This window comes from Carlito syrichta, unplaced genomic scaffold (assembly GCF_000164805.1).
Source record: "Carlito syrichta isolate Samal-C Ts95f unplaced genomic scaffold, Tarsius_syrichta-2.0.1 Scaffold315987, whole genome shotgun sequence".
NCBI lineage: Eukaryota > Metazoa > Chordata > Mammalia > Primates > Tarsiidae > Carlito > Carlito syrichta.
In genome coordinates, this window is record NW_007260083.1 from 443,728 (window position 1) to 458,008 (window position 14,281).

Here is a 14,281-nt window from a genome sequence, read left to right on the forward strand (position 1 = left end):
AGGCAGAAGGATCGCCGGAGCCCAGCAGGTTGAGGTTGCAGTGGCCGGCAGTGGCCACTGCACTGGTCCAGTCTGGGTGACAGAGTGAGACTCCAACTCAAAAAAACAAAAAAAAAGATTTAATGGATTATATACATTACTTTAAGTTTGTTACTCTTTATTTTGATGCTCAGTTTGTCCCAAAGATTTGAGCATTTGGCCAACTCAGATGCACTTCTTTAACTGTTTGATATATCTCCATCATTTTTTAGCCCATCCTTCCTTTTTAGACCAACAAGATGTTCCAGTTTCATCATTTTTAAACTCAGCCCTAAAATTAGCCATTTCTTCAAGGAACCTTAGTTCTGTGTAGAAATGGTGTTGAAAAGCAGGAAGTGCTGGGCTTGGTGGCTCAGCCAGTAATCCCGCACCTTTGGGAGGCTGAGGTGAGTGGATTGCCCGAGCCCGAGGGTTTGAGACCCATCTGGGCAACTTGGTGAGATCTCATCTCTACAATAAATCAAAAATTAGCTGGGCGTGGTAGCGCGCACCTGTAGTTCCAGCTACTTGGAAGGCTGAGGTGGAAGGATGGCGGGAGCCCAGCAGGTGAGGCTGCAGTGGCCGGGAGTGGCCACTGCACTCCAGTCTGGGTGACAGAGTGAGACTCCAACTGGAAAAAAAAAAAAAGAAAAGCAAGATGTGCATGCTGATGTGCTCAGTGCTGCTACTGTGATGTCATTGCTTCTAGGCCCTTACAGTCTTACAGTGGACAGAGTTTGGAAATACACAAACATGTTTATTATATTTCCATATTAAAATGGAGATGACATCATCGTGATGCATTCAACTACAATCCTACCTAACAAATTTCTTCCTTACCTTTTTCCATTTCATATTTCTATTTCCATTCTTCAAATGTGAGAAACCCAGCCCCTGACTTATTTACTCAATCCTAACATACAGACAATAACTTAAAAATTGATGAACTCACAACACTGTAACAGAGAAACATTAACATTTTAAGTGTTTTATCTTATGCAATTCACAAAAAAATTAAAATGTTAAACATTTGAGAACATGTTATATTTCATACATAAGAGAAATATAACACTACAATTTTGCTCCTATCAAGCTGACAAAAATTAATATGTTATATTTCATACATAAGAGAAATATAACAGACTACAATTTTGCTCCTATCAAGCTGACAAAAATTAAAACAGTTGACAACAAACTGTTGGTGGGGCTGTGGAGATACAGCCATGGCATACACTGGTGGTAGTGCAAAACTGTAACTTTTGTTAGATGTTTGTTAACAAAACTACATGTTTACCTTTTGACTCTGCAATCTCACGTCTAGGTATTTATCTTAAAAATATACTTCCAACAATATGAAAATACATTTACATAAAATTGTTCACTGGAGCATGTGTAATGACAAGATATTGGAAAAATCTAAACATCAATAAACAGAAGAAACTATTTTGTTTATTAACACAATGGAGTAGCTATTAAAAAAGATAATCCTATAAATTGATCTGGATCTAAGTAACAAGTGATGAATTCACAGTGGTGGATTCCCTGGGTTTTCTTTTTGTCTCATATATCCCAACTTGGAGCTAAAGAAGCAAGAAGCCTGAAAACACTAACAGGTGTAATTATAAATAGTCCTAACAAAAGCCTGCTCTCTGAAAATAAAGGACCAGAAGAAAAGCCTAGCAGACAGAAGATTTTTAGGCAATTGTTCTACTCCAACCAGAAATCACCAAAAAACCCCCACCAAACTGTGGTGCCTCACACCCACACTAGCAAAGGCCGAGTAAGGAACCTACACTTCTACTTTGAACAGGCCCTAACAACCTCCCTCTTGGATGGCTTATGGAAGACTGAAGAAGGAAGCCTGGACTATCATCCCAGATTTCAGTTAGGAGGGCCCCTGGAGTCATGTGAGAAACCTGGATTTCTATTTCCCCTACTCAGTAGTGAAGAGGTACTCCTCACACTACCTGCTAGGTCAGTGTCAGAATAGGTGTAAGCAGAGTCACAATCTTTACCACTGCCCAGTCTAACAGAGCCACCCCTGCTTCTCTGGTGTATATGGAGGGCAAGTGGAAAGCAATAAGCCACTCCTCTCTTAGCAGGGGAGCTATAAAAAGGTGGTTAACACCCTCACCCAGGTTATCAGTGCAGAGTGAGTGGGAAACCTGGATTTCTACCCTTTATGTGGCAGAGCAAAATGGCACACTCCCCTTCTGCATGCCAGAGGGTTGTCAGAGAAAGTCAGGTAAACCAAGGTTTAAATAAAACTTAGAATCTAATAATATAATAGACAAAATGTCCACATTTCAACTGAATATCAATAACTAGGAAAATCTCAGACTGAATGAAAAAGGACAAGAATGCATGGAGATAAAGGTCTTAGAATTATATAACAGAAAGCACACATCATAAAAATGCCTGAACAATAACAAACCCACTTGAAATAAATGAAATGCAAACTCACAACAAAGAAGTGGAAAATAAATGAGAAGACATACAAAATAACCAAATGGAAAGAAAAGAATTGAAAAATATAACTCAAGCTCAATGGCTGGGAAAAGCAGAAATAGAAAAAAAGAATCAGTGAACTGTATTATATAAAAATAGGAATTGCCCCATTCGAACAAGGAAGAAAATAGGCTGAAAAAAATAAAATGAAAGTACTGAGGAACCTGTGAGAGTATAACATAAGAGCAAATAGTCATGCCTCTGAAATCCTGGAAGGAGAGGAAAAATATGATAGAGCTGAAAAAGTACTTGAAATAATTGCTGAAAACTTCCTACGGCAAAGGACATAAACAAATTCAAGAAGCGGAGTGAACTTCAAACAAAATTAACTTTCTTTGTGCCCCCCCAAATGCAACAGTACAACACGTCATACTTCTGAAAACGAAAGATAAAAATCTTGACAGTAGCAAGATAGAAACTCCACCTTACTTTTAGAGGGAAAAAAAAAAATTAAAAGAGCAGCAGACTTATGAGAAACCAGAGACTAGAAAGAAGCAATACATTAGTATTTTTGTTTGTTTTTTTGAGTTGGAGTCTCACTCTGTCACCCAGACTGGAGTGCAGTGGCCGCTCCCAGCCACCGCAGCCTCGACCTGCTGGGCTCTGGTGATCCTTCTCCTTAGCCTTCCGAGTAGCTGAAACTACTGGTGCGTGCTACCACGCCCGACTAATTTTTGATTTATTGTAGAGATGAGGTCTCACCAAGTTGCCCAGGCAGGTCTCGAACCCGCGGGCTCAGGCAGTCCACTCACCTCAGCCTCCCAAGGCGCAGGATTACGGGCTAAGCCATCAAGCCCAGCTCCTTATACTTCTTTCAAGTCTACTTTTTTTTTGAACTGGGGTCTCACTCTGTTGCCAGGCTGGAGTGGAGCAGCATGATCATGGCTCACCACAGCCTGGACCTCTTAGGCTCAGTTGGTCTTCCTGTCTCAGCCTCCTGAGTAGCTGGAACTACAGGCATATGCCACCATACCCAAGTAATTTTTTTTTGGTAGAGATGAGGTCTCACTATGTTGCCCAGGCTGGTCTTGAATTCCTGGGCTCAAGCAATCCTCCTACCTCAGTCTCTCAAAGTGCTGCAGTTACAGGCATGAGCCGTTCTGCCTAGCCTCGAGTATACACTTTTATCTTTTTCCTCATCATCCAGTTTTATTTTTTTTCTCTGAAATTATCTGTAAGATCAGGACTGATAAGCATGTTTTTATTTACTATTGATAGGCAATAGTTTTTCCTTTCTATAGGCCAGAGGTCTTGTTTAATATTTTTAATGTCAAATACTTGAACCACAAATCATATTCCTGCTACTCAGATATGGTTTACAGTTCTAAATTTTTTGTAAAAATAAATGTAAATTTCTACTTTGTGTATTTTTATTATACACAATGAATTCATATATGTAGTAAACGTTGGTTACAAGTAATCCTTCTGAAGAAGGACCTTCAATAACACTGTTCAAGTTGCTGCTGAGCTTATAATTCTCACGGAAAAGATACCGTGGATGTTATTGTTTTAGCAGATTTCAAATTTTCAAATATTAAAATCTCTCTAGTGATTTACTTGAGATTTTCAGAGAGCTACATTTCCTGAGATAGATGAAGGTATCAAAGGCTTATTTTATATAGAATATGGTTCTCAAAATTCTGTCAACTGTGACTCCTATATTTTCAAATTGTACTCACCTATTTCCTTCTCAGCATTCCTTTTTGTATAAATTTGAATTCTTTGACATTAAATAACACGTAAGCTATAGCCAAATGTACCCCTAAAATCATGACAACTACAGGATATCCTTCCAATATGAATTTTTTGGTTTTGTGTTTAAGGGTCGACTGACAGCTAAAGGCCTTTCTACATTTACTGTACTTATATATCCATGACAGCCTTCTCACAATTATAAAATTACAAGGCTTCTTTTTAGTAGAAAGTCTTCAGTTTGAATGACTACTAAAGACCTTTCCATATCGATTACATTTAGAACCATTTCTGCCAAAAATGTATCATCTGCTGAGAAATGTCTGAGTTGTTTGGCACTACCTGCCATAGCTTTAAAAGCTTACACATAGCCTTGAAAGGAGTAATTCCAGTTCTAGGTATAAAATAAAAAGAAATACATATACACACAGACACTCAAAAGACATAAACAAGAATATCTATAGCAATATTTTTATTATAACACAAAATTATAAAAAATACAAATATCCTTCAACAGGATAAATAGCAGTATATTCTTAAAATGGAATAGTATACCAAATGAAAATGAATACACTACTGCCACATGCAATAATGTACAAATCTTAAAAATGTTGAGTGAAATAAGGAAGACACAAAATAATTCATGACGTATGATAAAATATACAAAGTTCAAAAACATGCAAAAACTACTTTATGATGTTAGAGGCTAGGGAAGTGGTTACTTTAGGGAATATTTCTTATTTCACAGAGTGCTATGAGCAGTATAGTTCATAAATATTTTCTTTCTCTTAAGAAGATTGATGCTTATAATAATTTTGTATCTTGCCTCTGTATTATTAAGTGTTCTAAAAAAATTATTTGAGTCAGCAGGAGTAGTTGAAATTTTTCAAAAGTAGCTTCATAATTGATAGTGTTCAATAATAATGATCATACCCATTTTATATGCTAGTAAACGGTAGATAAATAGTTATGTAGTATGGTACCTTAAGTTAATAACTATTATTACATTTGGGATTAAAATTACATTAACATGTTTAAGCATGCTTTTTCTTTTCGAAATTAAAGGTCTACAATAATTTGGAATGGATTCACAAAGAAATCAGACCACTTACTTCATTTCTATGTTTTCTCCCTTGTGAGTTCTTTGGTGGACAATGAGGTTTCTCTTATAACTGAAGGACTTACCACACTCATTACAAACATAGGGTTTCTCACCTGTGTGAGTTCTCTGATGCACAATGAGATTTGTCTTCTGGCGGAAGCACTTTCCACATTCATTACATTTATATGGTTTCTCTCCTGTATGAGTTCTTTGATGATGAATGAGGTATGACTTCCTGCTAAAGGCTTTCCCACACTGAGGACATTCATAGGATTTCTGCCCTGTATGTATTTTCTGATGTACAGTGAGGGTTGCTTTCTGGCGAAAGGACTTCCCACATTCATTACAGATATAGGGTTTCTCCCCCGTATGAATTCTCTGATGTAGATTGAGGTTAGTCTTCTGACTGAATGATTTCCCACATTCATTACATTCATACGGTTTCTCTCCTGTATGAGTTCTGTGATGATCAATGAGGTATGACTTCATTCTAAAGGCCTTCCCACAGTGAGGACATTCATAAGATTTCTCCCCTGTATGTGTTCTCTGATGTGCTACAAGGGTTGTCTTCTGGCGGAAGGACTTTCCACATTCTTTACAAATATAGGGTTTCTCCTCATTATGAGTTTTCTCATGAAGAGCAAGGGTTGTCTTCTGGGAGAAGGATTTCCCACATTCATTACATATATAAGGCTTTTCCCCTGTATGAGTTCGTTGATGTACAGTAAGGTTTGCCTTCTGATGAAAGGACTTCCCACATTCTTTACAAATATAGGGTTTTTCCCCTGTATGAATTCTTTGATGTAGAGAGAGTGTTGTCTTCTGGCGGAAGGACTTCCCACAGTCATTACACTCATATGGTTTCTCTCCAGTGTGAGTTCTTTGATGACGAATGAGGTGTGACTTTAACCTGAAGGCATTCCTACATTGTAGGCATTCATATGATTTCTCCCCTGTATGTGTTCTCTGATGATCTGTGAGGGCTGTCTTTAGGCGGAAGGACTTACCACATTCATTACAAGCAAAGGGTTTTTCTCCTGTGTGAGTCCTCTGATGATCAATGAGATATGACTTCCTTCTAAATGCATTTCCACATTGATGACATTGATAGGGTTTTTCCTCTGTGTGAATTCCTTGATGCAGAATCAATACTGACTTCCTGCAGAAGGATTTCCCACATTCACTGCATGTATGTTTTTTTTCAATATTGTTTGCTCTTCTCTTTTTATTATATACAGATGAATCTTCTGCTCTGTAAGCTCTATTATGTGTAACTAGGCCACCCCTTTTAAGGAATGATTTATCACAATCATTATATCCAAATGACTGTGCTGGAATTTCCATTTTCTGATAATGTATAAGTACTTCATTATGACTGAAAGTTTTGCCACTTTGGTTATGCGATTTGCCTTCAGGATAAGCTGTCTCTTGCTTAGTACTGAGGAGTGATTTCCCACATCCATTATATTCACTAAGTCTCTTTCTTGCAGGATTTAGATTGTTGATGATTAATTCTGAAACATTTTTAAAAATCCTTCCATGTGTATCATACTCAACAGCTAGATTTTTTGACTTAACAGTGTTTTTGCCTAGAGTAAATATCTTTTCATATATATTAGTCTTCTCCTTAACCAGTTTTTTGTGATTGCTGCATACAACTGATCTAGAATACTTATCTTGGTGTTCCTTGAATTTCACTAAAAAGTCTTCAGTTTTCCAGTTTTCCTCTAGAAAAGAATATAATTAATAACAGCTTATAAAAATTTACACACATGCTATGCAAAGGAATTTTACCAGGGTCTAGCATGTGAAGCCAAAGGAAACCCAGGACAAAAATAAATAAGTGGGACTTAATTAAATTAAAAAGCTTCTGCATAGCAAAATAAATAATCAACAGAGTAAAGAGGCAACCTATAGAATGGGAGAAGATATTCGCAAACTATATGTCTGACAAAGGAGTACTATTCAGAATCTACATATAAATCAAACAAATCAGCAAGACAAAAGCAAACAGTCTCATTAAAAAGCAGGCAAATGACATGAACACACATCTCTCAAAAGTTACACAAATGCCCAACAAACATATGAAAAAATGCTCAACAATACTCATTACCAGGGAAACGTGAGTTAAAAACACAATGAAATACGACCTTACAGCAGTCAGAACGGGCAATAATAAAAAATAAAAAAAAATAGATGCTGATGTGAATGTGGTGAAAAGGGAACACTTATACACTGTTGGTGGGAGTGCAAATTAGTACAAACTCAATGGAAAGCAGTATAAAGATTTTTCAGAGAACTAACAGTATAGAAGATCTACCATTTAATTCAGCAATCCCATTACTAGGTATCTACCCAAAGGAACAGAAGTCCTTATACAAAAAAGACACCTGCACACAATTTCAAAGATGTGCAATCAACCTAATGCCCATCAACTGATCAGTGGATAATAAAAAATGTGTATATATGCCATAGAATACTATTCAGCCATCAAAAAGAATGAAGTAACAATGTCTTTTGCAGCACCTTGGATTGAACTGGAGAACACATCATCAGAAGTGAACTAACCCAGGAAGAGAAAAACCAAACACTGCATGTTCTCACCTGCATGGGAGCTAAACTAAGGATCTGCAAAGGCATCCAGAATGCTATTACTGACACACGAGACTCAGAAGGGGAATATTAGAAAGAACTGGTTGGATGAAATATCAACTATTGGGTACAATGTACACAGGTGGGGTGGTGGGTATACTTAAAACCTAGATTTCTTTTCCACTATACAACACATCTAGTAATCACAAACTCTTTGAACCCCCTAAAGCTATTGAAATAAAAATTCAAAATCTGAAAAAAAAGGAGGAAACAAGTGATGGTCTATCTTGTTAAGAAAGTAACAATATACAGTGAATGACTTGGAGCAAAAATTGTAACAAAGACACTGGTAATTACAGTAATAAAGATATGAAATAAGATAGTTATCATTTTGTATGATTTCAGGAGAAATGGGAATGGGGGCGATGTCAATATATTTCACACAAATTGTGAAGAGATCCATATGAAATGGTAACAGAAACAGAAGAGTCAAGCTGACTTCACAGCAAGAACAAAATAATTTAGAAATAGATAAAAGGAAAAAAAATTTTTTTTTTTTATTTTTTTTTTTGAGTTGGAGTCTTACTCAGTCGCCCAGACTGGAGTGCAGTGGCCGCTCCCGGCCACCGCAGCCTCGACCTGCTGGGCTCCGGCGATCCTTTCACCTCAGCCTTCCAAGTAGCAGGAACTATAGGTGCCTGCTACCATGCCCAGCTAATTTTTGTTTTTTGATTTATTGTAGAGATGAGGTCTCATCAAGTTGCCCAGGAAAGATACAAAGGTCTCGAACCTGCAGGCTCAGGCAATCCACTCACCTCAGCTTCCAATGCGTGGGATTACAGGCTGAGCCACTGAGCCCGGCTGGAAAAAATTTAAGAGCTGGGAAAGTTAGTGATTTTGATTTCTCACATGTTATGAGATGACAGACTGTGGGACTCCTAATGGACTAGAGTAAACGTGGGAGAAATGTTAGAGCCATTTACATAAAGCAAGAAGTATGAGTTCTGAGGATGGATGGAATTATTATAACTTAAATCACTTGAGGACAAATTAGAGAAATGAATGAGAGCACAGTGAAAACATATACATTTATTTTTAAAAAAGTAAAATCGATGTGACTATTATGTGCTAGCCATTTTTCAGGCAATATGACCACAATGGTAAAGAAAAGAGACCAAGTTATAAATAACATTCAAGGAATCAGGATAAGAATGAGTTAGTGATGCTTTACCCAAATGAAGGGATGATTTCAGCAGTGACGATTGGTCATTTAAAATGAACCACAGCCGGGCTCGGTGGCTCAGCCTGTAATCCTGCGCTTTGGGAGGCCGAGGTGAGTGGATTGCCTGAGCCCACGGGTTCGAGACCCGCCTGGGCAACTTGGTGAGACCTCATCTCTACAATAAATAAAAAAATTAGCTGGGCGTGGTAGCGCGTGCCTGTAGTTCCAGCTACTCGGAAGGCTAAAGCGAAAGGATCACCGGAGCCCAGCAGGTCGAGGCTGCGGTGGCCGGGAGAGGCCACTGCACTCCAGTCTGAGCGACAGAGTGAGACTTCAACTCAAAAAATAAATAAATAAATAAATAAAAAAAATAAAATAAAATGAACCACAAAGTTTTAATGGAAGAAAATGGTAACTTTGAAATTTTCAGGCTGGGCTGAGGCAAGTGATAATTTTAAAATTAACAGCTAAATTTGTGGTAAGAATGGGAACTTAGACTTAGCAAAGAAAACAAATCTGAGGTATTATGAAGGAAAGGTAAGGAAAGAAAATGGTAATTAACTAAGGAGAAGATCATTAACCAAGAATTTCCTCTCTTTTTAAAGATAGATTTAAGAGTGCCTAGAAGAAAAGAACTGTACCACAATGGCAATGAAGACTGAGAATGCTAGAAAAAGAGAAACAAAGCAAGAAAAAAGATATGAAAGAAAGAAGGCTTATAGTACATTTTGGGTAAATTAAGAGTGGCAAATATCTTTGATACTACCAAGCAAACTAGAAAATAATATTATCTGGGAGAGTGACATGTAAAAGTGTGGGTTTGAGTTTTATAGGCATGAAAGTCATTTCAGAGGTCAGAAGACTTTAAAAAGATACTACTAAGAGATTTCAATGGTACCACCCCCACCCCTTAACCCCTTTAAACTTACATTCCACTAGACTGCATTTGCCTGGGAGTCAGAAACTCACCTAAGCAGGTATGACCTGCAAATGATGTCCATGGCTCCTCTCCTCGTTCCAACTTGAGGATGACATCGGGTTTGGTCATGTGACACCCTGATTAAATAGAGGAGACTAAGACTTGATGCTAAGTTGGTTGGCATTTAATATTTAATACCTTTGAAAAATGAGTAAGGTGCATTGTTTAGTACTGCAAATTAAGATACTCAATTGTGTAACAATAAACAAACCACCTTGCGCTGAGCAAGTGAAGACACAATAATTCCTTCTGCTAACCAAAGGAATTCATCACCTCTTACTCCTGAAATTTATGACTGCACATACTTTAGGCACTTTAAGAGGAATTGCATGCTACTGAAAGTTTCAAAGAGAGTTTTCCTCTTACCCACAGAGATGAGGTGGCAATAGTTTTCCAACATCACATCCATGTATAGAGTCTTCTGAGCAGGATCCAGGTGCTGCCATTCCTCCTGAGTGAAGTCCACAGTCACATCTTTGAATGACACTGATCCCTGTAATGGACAGAATTATAATCAGATCAGGTCGACTAGAAATTGTGAACTATTTTTAGACCCTGCTCTTTTGTGGCACTTATGTAAACACTTCTAAAGGAAGACTATCATTTTCCCCTGTTTTATGATTTACACTGTAGGGAAAACAAAAATCTGGGTTGAAATACCTGCCACTGAGTTTTTAAATAACACATTGGAAGAATATTTACTGTAAAGTCACCTTATGCTCAAACTTGTATTAGTTTATTGAGGTGCCAAGACAAACAAAATACTGTTCTGCTAACGAAGTTATAGCCCAGAGGCATGCAACAAATACTTGCTAGAAAGTACACAAGCCGGGCTCGGTGGCTCAGCCTGTAATTCCGCGCCTTTGGGAGGCTGAGGTGAGTGGATTGCCTGAGCCCGCGGGTTCGAGACCCACCTGGGCAACTTGGCGAGACCTCATCTCTACAATAAATCAAAATGAGCCGGGTGTGGTAGCGCGCGCCTATAGTTCCAGTTATTTGGAAGCCTGAGGTGGAAGGATCGCCAGAGCCCAGCAGGCGAGGCTGCGGTGCCAAGAGCGGCCACTGCACTCCAGTCTGGGCGACAGTGAGACTCCAATTCAAAAAAAAGGAAGTATGTGTAAACACAAACCTGCAAGAAGGTGTTACTGGTACAACACAGAAGTATGTACAAAAGACAGCATGTATCACAAGGGTAGAACCATTTCTCAGGCTTTACTAAGGAGATAAATTTTTTCCCTTTCAACATGAGTATGTTATACAGGAAGAAAATGGTTTTAAAATGCATGATGGGGCTTTCATCTTACAGCAAGAACAGAGTGAAATGGTCAGAGAAATGTTCACTCAGATGACAATTATAAAATCTGGATACAACAGACAATAAACAATTAGAAGGCGGCACTGGAAAGCAACCACAGCAGGCAGAAACTGGAGAGTAACTTATCCTTGAAGAACAGCAACTGCAGTGTGTAAGGATTGTTAATTCTGTGGTTTTTTGCATCAAGATACTTGAAACCTCACAATTCTTGTGGCATCAAACAACCACTTATGTCCTCAATGGTGACGAAGACATACTTTAGAACTAGCTGATCAACAGGAAATTTAGGCTAATTCTGGAAGTGAGAGAACTAGAGAAGGGATGAGACTCAAAATCTGAGTTTAAACTCTGCTAAAACCCTTGATTGATAAAATATGTATGTGTTGAAGAGACCGCAGAAGGCTTAGCAAAAAGCAGATGGAAATAAACCGAAAAAGAGTCTTGAAAAATAAAAGAGTACCTCGCAAGATTCTAAGATTTATGCTTCTTGACTGGTGGTATTCCACAAACTGATCACAGCTCAAGAAGAGTAAAACTGAAGGCTTACTGGAATGAGGTGTCAGAGCTCGGGCTGACAAAGTAGCAGGAAGTACATGGAGTAAAACTCCAGCAAAAAAGAACTGTAGGAAGTAAGCTCCAAAATCTAAGTATAAAAACTCATCAATTCTTTGAGTGAAAGTTAAAGTACATAAATACCAAGGGAGAACCTATCCACTTTTAGGGAGCTAGGGTAAAAAATAGGAGCTAGAAGCTTAAAGAATATACCAACTGCTTCACACTGAGGATGGGGAGACAAAGTTTGAGACTGGAGGCCTAGCAAGCTAATTGCCTACTTAAAAAAAAAAAAAATCCCAATAATCCCCGGAAAAACATAACAGATATAATACAATTTGGATTACAATATTATTTATGATGTCCAGCTTTACAAGCAAAAATGACTAGACATGAAAACAAAATAAAGTAAAAAGTGGTAGGGGGAATATGACCCATAGTCAAAAAAGACAGCCACAAAAACTAATTCCTAATGGGCTCTAATGCTGGATTTTGCCAAAAGAGAACTTCAAAGCAGTTGTTTTAAATGTGTGCCATGAAATAATAAAAAACACAGAGTGGTATCTAAAATGTAAACTACAAAAAAGAAACAAATTAAAATTCAGAGCTGGTAAGTACAATAACTAAAAAGAAAAATTCACTAGATGAGCTCAATAGTGGAGCAGAAATAGAAAAAGAATCAGTAACGTTGTGAACACATCAACAGAAAATAAGCAATCTAAATAGAAAGAAAAAAGAACGAAAAATGAACAGAATCACAAAGAATTGTGGGTCAGTTTCAAAGTAATCCCACACAGATGTAACTAGAGTCCCACAATGGGGAAATTAAAAAAGAGGCAGAAATAAATTTGAAAACAATGAACTAAAACATCAAAATTTTTATTTTATTATTTTTTTTTAAGTTGGAGTCTCACTCTGTCGCCCAGACTGGAGTGCAGTGGCCGCTCCCGGCCACTGCAGCCTCGACCTGCTGGGCTCCGGCGATCCTTCCGTCTCAGCTTTCCGAGTAGCCGGAATTATAGGCGCGTGCTACCACGGCCGGCTAATTTTTTATTTATTGTAGAGATGAGGTCTCACCAAGTTGCCCAGGCGGGTCTCAAACCCGCGGGCTCAGGCAATCCACTCACCTCAGCCTCCCAAAGGCGTGGGATTACAGGCTGAGCCACTGAGCCCAGCTTAAAACATCAAAATTTAACAAAACTCCACCCCTGCCCAACAAAAGCTTTTAATTTACATATTCAAAGATCTTAATGAACCCTAACAGGATTAACACCAAGGAAAATCACACTTAGCCAAACCCTAATCAAACTGCTGAAAAGCCAAAGATAATGTCAATTAAGAATTCTAGATTCAGCAAAACCATTCGATTAAAAGTAAAGGAAACAAAAATATTTTCAGATAAAACCTGAGAGAATTCATCACTAGCAGGACTGCACCATCACAAATGTTAATAAAGGAAATTCTCCAGGATGAAGGCCTAAACAACACTGGATGATAACTAAGGTCTTTAAGAAGAAATGAAGATGAGAACAGTTAAACATAAGAGACTATAAATGTTAATTTCTTCTTCCAAAAGTTATGATGGTTTTAAGCAGCAGTTGGTAAACACCTGCTATTTTGGCATGAAAGCAGCCCATAGATAAAATATACATGAGCAAAGTTGTGTTTCAATAAAACACATTTATGGATACTGAAATTTAAATTTCATAAAATTTTCATGTGTCAGAAATACGTTTGTTTCTTTTAAAAATTTTCAGACATTGAAACCATTCTTAGCTCACAATCTGTACAAAAATAGTAAGTAGGTTGCATTTGGCCTGTGGGCTATAGACCTTTGGTTTAAAGTAAACATGCTAATACCATTTATTATAAACATAAACATCACATACACGGCAAACAAAAAAACAAAAGATGGGGGTATTAATAAATGAAACTATAATGTTGCAAGATTGATGCATTTTTACCTTAACTAATTTACTGCTAATGCTCAGAAAATCTTAAGTTAAAGATGCATACTGTAAGCCTAGAGTAACAACAACAAGAAAAACCACAAACATATCAATAAAAAGTCAGCAGAGGAATGAAAATAAATTATTAAAATGTATTTGACTGACACAAAAAATACAATAGAATGTTGGACAAGATAAATAAAAACAGGCTAGGAGGAACCTAAAGGTATTACAAAATTAAAGAGGTAAATCTGAAAATGCTATGTATTTCAATTATATGACATTCTAGAAAGTGCAAAACTTTGAAGACAGTAAAAAGATCAGTGGGGCTGGGCTTGGTTGGTCACATCTG

General features: G+C 37.6%; 1 protein-coding gene across 5 annotated transcripts in view; it reads right to left on the reverse strand.

Moving 5' to 3' along the window:
- Positions 1 to 14,281, reverse strand: part of ZNF567 (zinc finger protein 567) — a 70,194-nt gene that overhangs the window by 19,777 nt on the left and 36,136 nt on the right. For 3 of the 5 annotated variants that reach the window (XM_008073655.2, XM_021706771.1, XM_021706772.1), the window contains 3 exons: positions 10,480 to 10,606; positions 10,104 to 10,190; positions 4,664 to 7,047 (listed from right to left, as the gene is read on the reverse strand). In XM_008073655.2, coding sequence (XP_008071846.1) covers positions 5,327 to 7,047; positions 10,104 to 10,190; positions 10,480 to 10,522 — 1,851 coding nt within the window. In that variant the 5' untranslated portion in view covers positions 10,523 to 10,606 and the 3' untranslated portion in view covers positions 4,664 to 5,326. Of the gene's footprint in view, positions 1 to 4,663; positions 7,048 to 10,103; positions 10,191 to 10,479; positions 10,607 to 14,281 lie in introns of those variants that run through there. The other 2 variants (XM_008073654.2, XM_021706769.1) reach the window with 1 other exon arrangement.